This window comes from Lemur catta, chromosome 6 (assembly GCF_020740605.2).
Source record: "Lemur catta isolate mLemCat1 chromosome 6, mLemCat1.pri, whole genome shotgun sequence".
Lineage (NCBI taxonomy): Eukaryota > Metazoa > Chordata > Mammalia > Primates > Lemuridae > Lemur > Lemur catta.
The window spans coordinates 14396867-14409124 of record NC_059133.1 but is presented as its reverse complement, the minus strand read 5'-3'; the positions used below and the strand labels follow the sequence as shown (position 1 = coordinate 14409124).

General features: G+C 45.1%; 1 protein-coding gene and 1 long non-coding RNA gene across 3 annotated transcripts in view; one reads left to right on the top strand and one right to left on the bottom strand.

The window, feature by feature from the left end:
• The window catches only part of RFX4 (regulatory factor X4), a 144890-nt gene that overhangs the window by 68788 nt on the left and 63844 nt on the right, over window positions 1-12258 (top strand). For both annotated transcript variants that reach the window (XM_045553039.1, XM_045553038.1), the window contains exon 5: window positions 11309-11370. In XM_045553039.1, the coding sequence (XP_045408995.1) occupies window positions 11309-11370 (62 nt within the window). The remainder of the gene's footprint in view (window positions 1-11308; window positions 11371-12258) is intronic.
• LOC123639341 lies at window positions 45-1163 on the bottom strand. Its single transcript, XR_006735695.1, has 3 exons — window positions 1069-1163; window positions 501-554; window positions 45-67 (listed from the first exon to the last, which is right to left on the bottom strand). It is a non-coding gene; the product is annotated as an uncharacterized LOC123639341 (long non-coding RNA).

Sequence of the window (12258 nt, the reverse complement as noted above, 5' to 3'; positions counted from 1 at the left end):
CATCCTTGGGGAATAGGAAAAAAACCAAGTGTGTTTTGGGGACATGTGCTTCAGCAGCTGCATGTATCTGCAAGGGAGACAAAGATGAAGACCCCCCTCATTTTACACAGTAGCCGTCTTCCTCAGATCCCTCCAATCTGCCCACCCCCCTGATCACTTCATGTTGGTGGGAACCCTGACCAGGGGTCACTTATACACCCCTGAAGTGACACAGCAGAAGATGGGGACATTCTGGAGGCATCTTTAGGACCCTGCAGTGATGGTCTTTTTCCAATTTTCAAAGGGAAAAATTATAAGTCATGAGTAGACTTTCTTTCTCTTTTAAATTCTTGCATATGTTTTTCTGAACTTTTAGAATCTGCTGTGGAGTGCCCATATCAGAATATCTGATTTCACAGCAAATTATGTATTTTGTTATTTTAGGGGTTTTTTTGGGTGTAGTGCAGCATAAAAACTCTAAAGTCAAACTGTTTGGGTTTGAATCTAGCTGTTCCACTTACCAGCTTCATGAGCTCAGGCAATTTCTTAATAGCTCTGGGCCTCACTTTCCTCATCTGTAAAATAGAATAATGATCGCAGCCACCTGGAGAACTGCCGAGACAATGACTGTGAAAAGGCACTTAGCACAATGCCTGGTAAACACAAACACTCAACACTTGTTAGTTGTAAGATTTTAGTTTACTACAGCAACATTTCCTGACTTTAATACACCAGGTTTTTAATATATCATCACTAACATATCAATGTTCCAACCCTTCTAGATGCTTTTCCTTCTGAACAATTTTGAGAACAATTGTTCTAAAAATTTCCTACATCACACACATGCTGCCATCACCACCCTCACCCTCTCTTATTATAATCTTCAGAATTATTCCATTTTTGATTTAACCTGTATCTTATGTAACTCACCTCATTCTAGCTAAATCAGTGTGTGATGACTGTCTTTCCTCATGTACATGTGACACATCCAGTCAGCCTGAGGACAATACTGGGCTCATGTACGGATTTCTGAACTTCTTGTAATCACCATCCAGGATACCTCTTAAGGTGCAATAGATTTACTGTTACCTTTCCAGCCCTGGGACTTTTCACAGAATCCTTCTTCAGTCCACACTTGTGATTTGAAATTCCACTTCTGTCTCATTGCACTCAATATGAATTTCTTGTAGAAATTGCAGTTTCTCTTGAGGAATTTCCTGTGGAATCTGCAGCATTCTCTAAACTCCTGGCACCCTGGAAGTGCTATCAAAAAAACTGTTGATGTGCACAGATGAAGTAAAACTCAACGGGAATCAAGCAGGTGGGAGGGGGGAAGAGGATGGGTGAAATCATACCTAATAGGTACAACATACACTATCTGGGTGATGGACATGCTTATAACTTTGCCTCAAGCAGTACAAAAGCAATCCATGTAACCAAAACATTCGTACCCTTGTAAATTCTGAAATTAAAAAAAAAATGTTGAATGGATAGTGTTATATCAATATGGTAAAATTATTCGGGCAAATGCCCATTTTTAGATGAAAGCATTGTGGTAGGATTTTTAAAATTCTCATTTATATAACCAGGCTTAATTATTTTTTCTTCTCTGAAAAAGAGGGTAGTTTTATTGTCAAAAAAGAAAGCAAGTGTCCTGCTTTCAGACTTAAATTTGTGACAATTAGGTCCCTTTAACCAACTTCTTTCCCTAATCATTTGTATCTTGTTCAAATAATTGTTTCTTATGTGCATTTTTTAAAAGAAGCCATAAGATTTCCACAATACATGGTTATAAAACAGGAACTTGTCATTGTATTAAATTTCTAATTTCTTCCTACTTAAAAGGCCCTTCTGTTTCCACATCTAAATGACCCCTGAAATAAGACCCACAGCTCTCATTTTTAAACTGTTTTCAGTATACTTGACTCTTTAAATGCATATGAGTTTGTCTCCTTCAAGGTGTGGAAGGATATCTACTTATTCCATTGCATTGAAATTTCTTTTAGATTACTTCTTGTTGGTGGCAAATCTTTGCCTACTGAAGGTGGCTTGAATTTTTGGAAACGTACAAAAGCCTGTTGACTAAGTTTGTAGATCAAGCTGATCAAGACCATGCGATTTGGGGTCAAAATCCAAGTCTGTCTGTAGAGTGATGAGACCGAGTGGCTTTCTGTGAGGTTCTGGAGGTGCCTCATCTCTTGAGGCGGCACCAAGAGAGGCCATGGGGGGGATGCGGGGGGGGGGGGTTCATACACAATTAGTGGACACCTTGCTGGCTCGTGTGTGTGTGTGTGTGTGTGTGTGTGTGTGTGTGTGGCTCCAAAGTAAAGGAGAGACAGCAGAATCAGATTCCTGCTTCTTCCACCAGCCAGAGATTTAATTTAGGGAAGCTTGAATCACCTTGGATCTCAGTACCTCATCTGTAAAACAAGATCATCATGCTCTGCTACAGTGTTGTTTTTTAGGATAAAATTTAATACTGAGTATAAAACACTTAGGACGTGGTGCCTAGCGATGCTCAGTGGATGTCAGTTCCTCTTTTCACTCTTTCCCTTCCTCATCTTAAAGGAGGGCAATTGTTTGAACATGTAATTTGAGCAAAGCCTGCTTAAAACTCATGTCTCTTGAAAACCTGCACCCACGAAATTATGTAAGGGTATCCCGCATGCGGGGTTACCTTCAACCTGGAGCGTGGTGTTTGGGGAGAAGAATGGATGGGAGAGATGAGTAACACGACCACCACCACCTAAAAAAGAATTCCAGCAGCTCCAGAGAGAGTGGTTCTCCAGAGCCGCTCCACTTCCCACCCCCAGCCCCATGGAGCCCCCAGCTCTGTCTGGCCAGGCTGAAAGAGAGAAGGGTGGGATTCATGAGTAATTAAAGGGAATTTGGAAGGCTGGGATGTTGCGGAATGTTAGATCAGTAGCTAGAACAGCATGTGGTGTTCTTTAGGCAGGCTTCATTGAATCCATACAAAAAAAGAAAGAGGGGCTGCCTGCCTGTCTGCTCATTTATCACACAGCGAAGCTCAGCGTTCACAGCTCCACAAAAGTGTTTTACTGTTTGCTGAGTCTTGCTCCAGAAATTAAAAGCTGAGCAGCCTTAGCGGGGCTGAACCGACCCTGCATTTTGAGACTCAAACTAAATTGTGCTGGGCTTTCAGATTCAGGGACCAGTTGATTATTTGGTGAAAGGAGAAGAGAATAATTTGTAATTTGCAGCCCATAAGAAACACTTAAAAAAAAAAAAGCCAAACCCCCTTCCCACAGGTTTTTGTTGCAGCTGCGAGGAGGAGGTGCTATCTGCAGCGGCTCTTTCTTTGCTCAGAGTGGGAAAAGTCTTGACCTCCATTTGGGCAGAATGTGGTGCCTCGGCAGCGCTTCCACCCATCCCCCACCCCCAGCTGGAACAAACTTCCTTTCCTCTTATTTCTTCCTCTGAAATTGCCTTTCCCTCTTTTTGGAGAAGGAGGGGAGGATTAAATATTTTTAGGTAAAGAATTTTCATAAACCAAGTATTCTGGCCACACAAATCCATTGTTTGGGAAAGCAACACGTACCACAAAAGCCTGAAAACTGGACTGAATGAGGAGCTTCTGAAGATCCGTGAAAGGATGGAAGTATAGAGCACTGTCAGTGAAGAGAAAGGGCTAGGGAGGAGGTGACAGAGGAAGAGGTCATAGGGAGGCAGGGAGGGCCCGGCCCGCTTTGCTCCCCAGCAGCCTGCAGGACTGGGAAGCCCATTGAGGGTGAGCGTGCGCCCTCCGCTCTCACCCAGTCCCCGCTGACGAGCCCCAGGAGACCAGCCTGGCGCCCTTTCTCTCACTCCTCCAACCCGCCACAAGCCTGCGAGATAAGCCCAGCAAGTTACCATCCCATGCTCAAATGGAAGAAAGGCCAAAAGGTCCTTTCTGGCTTTTTAACTTAGCACATTTTTAAAAAAGTGTTAGTGCCCTTCTACACTTTATGGAAAGCAATTTGACAGCGTGTTTTAAGAACATTGAAATATCTCTCCCCTTTGATCAAGCAGCTCTGCGTTTGAGAAACTATTATGAAGGGTAAACCTAAAACAAAATATCAACAATAATAAAAATCACCATGTGCAGAGATGTTGTTTATAGTATTTTTACATTAACACAACACTGGAGGCTTCAATGGCTAACAAAAGAGGAAGGATTTATTCATTCTTTCCTTCACTGAGTCAATGAATGAATGTACTCAGCCGCCTTTTCCTGCCTGGGCTACCGCAGTAGCCTTCTAGCTAGTCACCCCGCTTCTACCCTTGCGCGGTCAGTTCTCCACACAGCAGCCAGGTAAGTCGGATCTCATTCCCTCACCTCCCTCCTTAAAGCCCCCAAAGTCTCCCCACCTCACTCAGAGTGGAAGCAGACGTGACCCCGCGTGAACCTGCCCCACCAACCCTCCCAGCCTCCGACCTCTCTCCTTCCACTCTCCCGCCACAGTGGGCTCCTCGTTCTGCCTGAAACGGCCAAACTAGCTCCCTCCCACACAGGGCCTTCACCTGGGCCGTTCCTCTTCTTGCAACGTTCTTCCCAGATACCCACAGGGTTCATCCTCTCACTTCCTTCAGCTCACCCCTCAGATGCCACCTTATCACCGAGTCCTCATCACCCTAAACAAAATATCCCCCCCACCTCCACATTCTCCACTCCCCTCACCCTGATTTTCTGTCTCCCCTCTGTAGCACTTATCTGATATAAGATACATTGACTTTTCCATTTATTTATTTTTGGTCTTCTCATGCTAGAATGTAAGCTTCTCGAACAGAGGCTGTTTCTGCCTTGCTCAGTGTTGTGTCCCCTCAGTGCTAGCAAAATGTCTGGCATATCACAGGCGCCCAATAAGTACTAGGTACTTGCTGTTGAATGAATCCGAGCTATGTGCCAGTAGTCAAGCTGTACGGTTACTGAGGCTGCCCCTTGCTGAACGTGGGCAAGAGAATGAGAAACCCAGTCCATGGAGAGTCCCACAGGCGAGGTAGGGGCTTTACAGAGCTGAGTAGAACATGGTTTATTTATAAAGATTCTATTGAGGGGGGAGGAGATGTTGGTCAAAGGATACAAAATTTCAGTTAGACAGGAGGAATAAGTTTAAGAAATCTATTGTATAACATATTTCAAAACACCATGTTGTGTACCATAAGTGTACACAATTATTATTTGTCAGCTTAATTCATTAAAAAAAAAAAGATTCCATAGACCACATAACTCTGCTCACCAAACAAGAAGCGCAGGGAAGACTTCTGGGAGGAGGAAATAAGGTACGAGCTGAGATGTGAGGATAAGTAGACATTGGGCAGACAAAGGACATGGAGAGAGGGCTCGAGACCATGAGGGCAGCCTCGGGTAAGAGAGAGCACAGAGTGTTCGTGAAACTTGGAAAGAAGTTCTGTATGGCTGGAGCACAGCGGGTGGGAGGGGAGCCGGACCAAAGGCGGGGCCGAGCAGGCAGGACCCGGCAGGTCTGGACTTCGCCTAGAGGTTTCGTGGAGAAGCGGTCGTGGTGGGGCATGGCTGGAAGCAGGGGCAATGAGGAGACCATTGCAGCAACCCAGGTGTGAGACCGTGGTCCCAGGATGGGTGGAGATGGGAGGCTGTGGGCAGAATCAGGATATATTCAAGGGAGAGAGAGGGTGGAACTCAGTCACAGGTTGGAAGTGGCAGGTGCAGTCGGGACTTGGAGGAGGAGGAGCTCTGACTTGGCCGGGGAATCGGGAAGGGCTCGCGAAGGAGCGGCATGCATGGTGGCTGGGGAGTGGGCTTTGCGGGGAGAGGAGGGAGACAGAGTTGCAGGTAGCTGCAGAGACGTGGACCTGGGACGCATTCAGAGAACCGTGCAACACCAAGTGGTCTGATTTGGATGGAACGTGGGGTCACGTAAGGAAATTTAGAGAGAAAAGATGGAGGCAAAGAGTGGCGTCTGAGCTTTAGGTGAAGGAGACTCTGCTGAGTCAGGTGGCCGTGGGGAATTGTCAGGGGCCTCTGTAGGGTGGACTGGTGATGACCTGGATCATTCCACCAGTAAATCCACTTGGGCAACTCAACTATCAAACACAATGATTTTTACTTAGTATTTTATTAAGCAGAAGAAGTGTGTAATTGCCAGATTTCCACTTTAGGGGATGCAGGTGGGTTTCATCTAAAAGGGGACGCCAGGTGCCTGCTGACTTCATCGTCCCCTCAGCTGTTTCCACTTTCCCTGGCCTACTGGGGGCAAGGCTCTGCAAGGCTCTCAGCCTCTGTCCTTAGCAGAGGCCACTGGAACATTTCCAGGAGCCCCGAGTGAGGGGAATAGAAGAGAAATCTTCACTGATGAGGAGATGGGAACAAGAAATCATTTCATTCCTCAAACACACCTGATGTGCAAATGTGTGAATACGACATAAAAGAAATAAAGGTTGCTGTTAAAGGCAGAAATGAGGAGCTTGGGGACACTTTCATTCATCCAGAAGCCACCATATTGTTGAGGTAGGCTGTCAGGTCAGACTGGGTGTGTTCAAATCGCAGGTCTGCATCTTGTGAGTTGTGTGGCTTTGTGCAAGTTGCTTAGCCTCTCTCAGACTCAGTTTACTCGTCCTTCCAGAGGGAACGTGCCAGCAAGGGAACCTGGCACTGGATCGCTGTGCTGATTCATGAGGGAATACCTGTATAGTGATTGGCACAGTGCCAGAGTGAGGACTGGAGCCTGGGTGCCTACCCGCTGTGTACCACTGCTTCCTGATTCACTAGGGAAACAGTGAGGGCAGCTAGGGCTGCGTGCAAAGGGTCACAGGGAAAGTGGGAGAGGCTCAGAGAAACAGAGGAACTCCTCAGGGGTGAGTGGGGACAGCATGGGCTTGGCATTCCAGGCAGAGGGAACGGCATTATGGAGGCAGGACCTGCGTGAGCCTGGAGCCTGGATTTTTATCCAGAGTAAGCAGCAGGAAGGCACTCAGCATTTTCAACGAGGAAATGAAATGACCACATTTGCGTTTTAGAAAGATCCTGCTGGTGAGGCAACAAGACTGGAGATAGGGCAACCAGGTTGGAGGATGTGTCTGTGACCCAAGCGAGAGATAACGGTGGGCTAGAGCAGCAGCAGGGGGGGGACAGAGAGAAGGGGCTGGATCAGGAGACGTCCAGAAGGCACAGTCAATGGGACAGGGGGTTGTGCAGCGTTAGGAAAGGAGGAGTGAGGAAGGACTCTCCTGGTCTGTCTTCCGTGATTCAGCAGAGGGTGATGCTGGTCACAAAGATGGTAAAACTGCATGTGTTGATCTATACATTTTTCAAAAGGAACAAGTAAAAACCACCCACAATGGAGGGAGTCATAGGTTAAATTGATCAGTGAACTCCCAGGCCCCATGCCATGACTTAATTCCTGAAGATCACAGTCCATAGAATTACAAAAACATGGATTGTACATTTTGTTGTCTCACAGAGGTAAAACAAGTGGCTCCAGAAGCCCAGTTCTCATTTCCCAGTGGCCCTGTGGCATGTCTGTAGAACAGAGTCTACAAGCCCTGGTACCTTAACCTGGGGCCAGGCATCAGGGGCTCTGTCTGTTTGCTTTGTGGATGTTATGTAGGGTACCATTTGGATAAACACTTAGAAAGATTTCAGAACTTAGTCCAGTTTCTCTCTCTCTCTCTTTTTTTTTTTTTTTTTTTGAGACAGGGTCTTACTCTGTCACCTGGACTAGAGTGCAGGGGCAGCATTATAGCTCACTGCAACCTCAAACTCCTGGGCTCAAACAATTCTCCTGCCTCAGCCTCCCAAGTAGGTAGGACCACAGGCATGCACCATCATGCCCGGTTAATCTTTCTATTTTTTTTGGTAGAGATGGGATCTCACTCTTGCTCACGCTGGTCTCAAACTCCTGGCCTCAAGAAAGGCCCTCGTGTCGGCCTCCCAGAGTGCTGGGATTACAGGTGTAAGCCACTCTGCCCGGCGAGTCCAGTCTCTTAAATCAAGTAATAATAAGGCTTAGCAACCAAACAAAAAATGCTGCTTTCTTTTATTATTCACGTATTGTTTACAGGAAATAGGGAGTGATTTATTAAAAAAAAGAAAGAAAGAATGAGAGAAAGAGAAAAGCAAGCAAGCAAGCAAACAAGCAACCATTAATAACATTCTAGTAGATTTTTGGTGCTTCTTTCAAGATTATCTTAAACTTTCTTTGTCAGGAATATTTCTAACAAGAAAATCCTTTCCTATTTGCAAAAAAAAAAAAAAGTTGATTAAGTACACAAATATATAAAACCTTTTTGTCCTGCCCATAATCCCGCTACCCTAACAAATATCCATTTTCATTTTCCCACATTCCCTATCCATTCCTATATTTGTACAAACATAAGTTATAACCATAGTATAAACATAGTTTGAGGTCTGCTGTTTCATTTAGCATTATGTCAGAAGCATTTTTCATATTGTTACATAGTTTTTGTTACCACCATTTTAAATGACTATTTCATAATTTCTATTGAGTGTATATACTATCATGTATTTAGCCAGTTCCCTATGATTGGATATTTATGTTGTTTCCAATTTTTTACTCTCTTTAGTAGATCCACATTTAGCTTTTTCTTATTTTAGATTATTTTCTTGAAATTAATAGATCAAAAAGTATGAGTATTTTGTGGCTTGATATATATTGTAAAAATGCTTTGGGGAAGGGTTATACTAATAAATTATGTCATCAGCAATCTGCATTTTGCTACAGCCTTGACAGCACCCAATATTATCATTTTCCAATGTCTGCTAATATCAGAGCATTAAACATGGTACCTTACTGTTGTGCCCATTTGCATAGGAGAAATTTCCCAGACCTAAACACAGGAAAATCTCTGCTTTTCCTAAGCAACTAGTATGTACTTACTGATACTGGACTCTTGTAACTCTATTGTATTATCTTCTTTGCTTGGGTGGTTATGAAACTCAGAACTCAAATCATAACTCTCTTTTAACCACTGTGAAGAATCCCCTGGCTCCATTTTTTATGCTTCCCTTGTTTTCCCTCTGTCTCTATCGGCATATCTATGTCTGTTCAGTATTGTAGCTTTGTGAATGGCTGCAGCAAATCCTGGCTCTGAAACCATTCATATGTGATGAAAGTCTGGAGGGCATGGCCATAGGTTAATATAAACCCAAGGTGATGAGGCTGCCAAACCTTGATGCAGTCTTAGACTGCGTGACGGGGAAGGGTTTAGACAGCACTGTCACTGACCACATCTTGAATACTGCACTTTGCTGGAGTCATAACAATTCGAGAGGGACATAAACAAGGTGAGAAGCCCAGGTCCTCAGTTTCCAGGAGTCAGAGCTAAAGAGAGAAAGATATGTTGCCTACAAAAGTGATACTCTTAAAGAATTCAGAGTATTATTACATCCTTTTGTTCAGTATTAGCACTATGACATAATAATTTAAAAGCCCTTTTTACTTCCAAAAGTGGTTTCATGATGTCATAGCATTAGATTCTCTAAACATCCTTGTGAGGTGCATCTTTTTTCCACCCATTTCAGATGAGGAAATGCCACCCCATCTGTCCTCCACACTGGAGATGGTCAACTCCCTAACGTACAGAAATGGTCAATTTCACACCACCTGGTCCAGGTTCTCAATTCCTGTTTAATTTCTCCACTTCTTTCCATCCCATTGATGCCAGTTTAGCTGAGGCCACCATCACCTATCCCTCCAATTAGGGGAAGATTATTAATACATAACCCAAGTCCTTAGATGTCACAGGAGGAAACTAAGGCACAGAGAGGTTAAATATTATGTTCAAACAACTAACAAAGTCACAGCACATTTGTTGAGTGAATGAGTAAATCAATCAATGAGAATATTGGTATGGTTAAAGAGAGTGTGAATGGATCAATAGAGGTTCATCTCCATCTCTAGAGAAAGCACTCAAGGTTCATGCCCTAAAAATAAATCAGCAACAGCATGTCATCTCATGAAGGACAGTGTGCAGGCTGGCTCTCTCTGACCATGCATGCCTGCTCAGTGCCCTACTAGAAGGGAGTCTGGAAGAATCTGGTTAGACTTGAAAAGTCCCTGGAAGTTAAAGGAAATGAGTCATCAGGACAATCAGGGGTAATAATGGGTAATGTTTATTGAGTACCTACTAAGTGCTAGGCACTGCTGCAAATTATTTACATACCTTTACTTTTTAAAATTTCACAGGAACTCTCTAAGGTAGAAGTTATTATCATTCCCATTTTATAAATGGGGAAACTGAGTCACATGAATGTTAAATAACTTGCCCGAGGGTACCCAGCCTAACAAGTGACTGAGCTTGGATCTAATCCAGGTAGTCTAGCTCCAAAGTTCTTGCACATAATCCCTACACTAAACTGCTCTCCATAAACATCTCTGTCAACCGCAAGTAAAGAGGCCTCTTGGTTATGAGTCCTCCTTCGGAGATGGTCTCTCCTCCCAGGTTTCTCGTGAATCTGTGTGGTTGTCCTGGGCAATAGCAGTTACCATCCTCTACTCTGCAGACAGGTAAAGGAGACGCTCCAGGCAGGGATCGGGGCTTCATTCCTTTGTCCAACAAATATGGGTTAAGGTCTTCACATGTGTGAGGTCCCTACTCTTGTGGAGCTTGTGTTGATAGGAGGCGACATAAGCTAAGCACTCAGAGAGTAAGCATACAAGGTCATTTCAGATCGTGCTGAGCAATAAGACATACAGCAGGGCCACGTGATGGTGAGAGACTGCTCGTGCCACTCTGCCTTTGCTGGTCAGAGGCTCTGGGCAGAAGGACATTGCCCGGAACCCTGAATGGTTTAAGAAGCTCCAGTCTTGTGAAGGTCTGGGTGAAACCGCATTCCTGGCAGTGGGAATTACAGTACAAAGGCCCCCAGTGGGGAGCAAGCCTGGTGTTTCAGGAAAAGAAAGAAAAAGCCAATGTGGCTGCCATCTGGTAAGTAAGGGTGAGAGTTGTAGGAGGAAGGCCAGGAGGTTAGCAGGACATGTCACAGAGGCTGTGTGGCTTTTAGTTCCAGGTGCAATGGAAGCCGCTGGAGGGTTTTCAGCAGGGGAGTGGCACATTCTGGACCAACAGTGCTCTCCCTATGCCGTGAGTAGAAGCAGGTAAAGCACAGAGTAGCCAAGTGAAACCCCCTCAGGAGCCCCACAGTCATCCCAGCACTTCCTGTCCGCCTTCCTCACCAGTCGTCTTTTCCAGGGTCCCTACAGACTCCTAATAAGTCACTGCAATCGAGGATCTATGTTTTCCTCCCTTCTTTAGATTGCTGTTTGTAAAACTTAGTCACTGTGCTTCTAACTTTTCCCAGTGGGTAACTGATTCTTGTGTTGACTTACAGATCATAAGGCAGCAGTTTCCTCAGTTAACCACCAGAAGACTCGGGACCCGAGGACAGTCAAAGTAAGCACCTGACAGCCACTCCACCCGCAGAGCGCGCATCTCTGGGCCTCAAGACAGGCTGGACCCCAGGCTTTTCATCCTGAGCTCTGTCTGCAGGCGCAGAGGAAGTCTGTGCCCAGAGGGAAATGGAGGAGCTTTGTGACAGCCAGGGCCCCCTCTCTCAGGACCCCTGAAACAGAGGCAATCTAAAAGTGGAAGGCCATTTGGCCCAGCCACTTTAAGGAATCTGATTTTGTGCTGCCCTGCTTTTAGGCATATTTTATAAAATTGGGCATCATTTAAAGGACCACATTGTGGCTTCCTGGACTATCTCTAGGTTATTTGGACTGTTTTGAGCAAACTTTCTGCTCTGATAGTATCCAGTCACCCAGAGAAGCAAATCTGTAACTAATAATGCCTGCATGGGAGATGGGGCAGAAAGGTCCAGCCACACTGTGGTACACAAGGACACACTGCTCCCCATTCATCAATTTCGTCCACCAACCAACCAAGCGAGATTGTTTCACCCTTTCTGTGTGTCAGATACATGGTGCTAAGCGCTGGGAGCACAGGCCCTGACCAGTCTCTGCCTTCGTGGGACAGACATTCTGGTGGGGAACACAGACAAACGACAATGAGATTGTGACAAAGAGGGCTGTAGTAGAGAATAACAAAAGAGGAGTGGCCAGCGAAGGCCTTTCTGAGGAGGTGACATTTAAGACAAGGCCTGAGGAGCGAAGAATGATGTGTGGACACCTGTCTTCCAGGTGTGAGTCAGTGGGAAGGGAAACTTTTCCTGGACTGCTCAGGCTTCATTAAAATATGGATTTATAGGACTTGCCTCTAAGGATGTTTCAAAAATTGTTAGATATTAATAAGTGTTCCATGAAAAGCTTCCTTTATTTACTG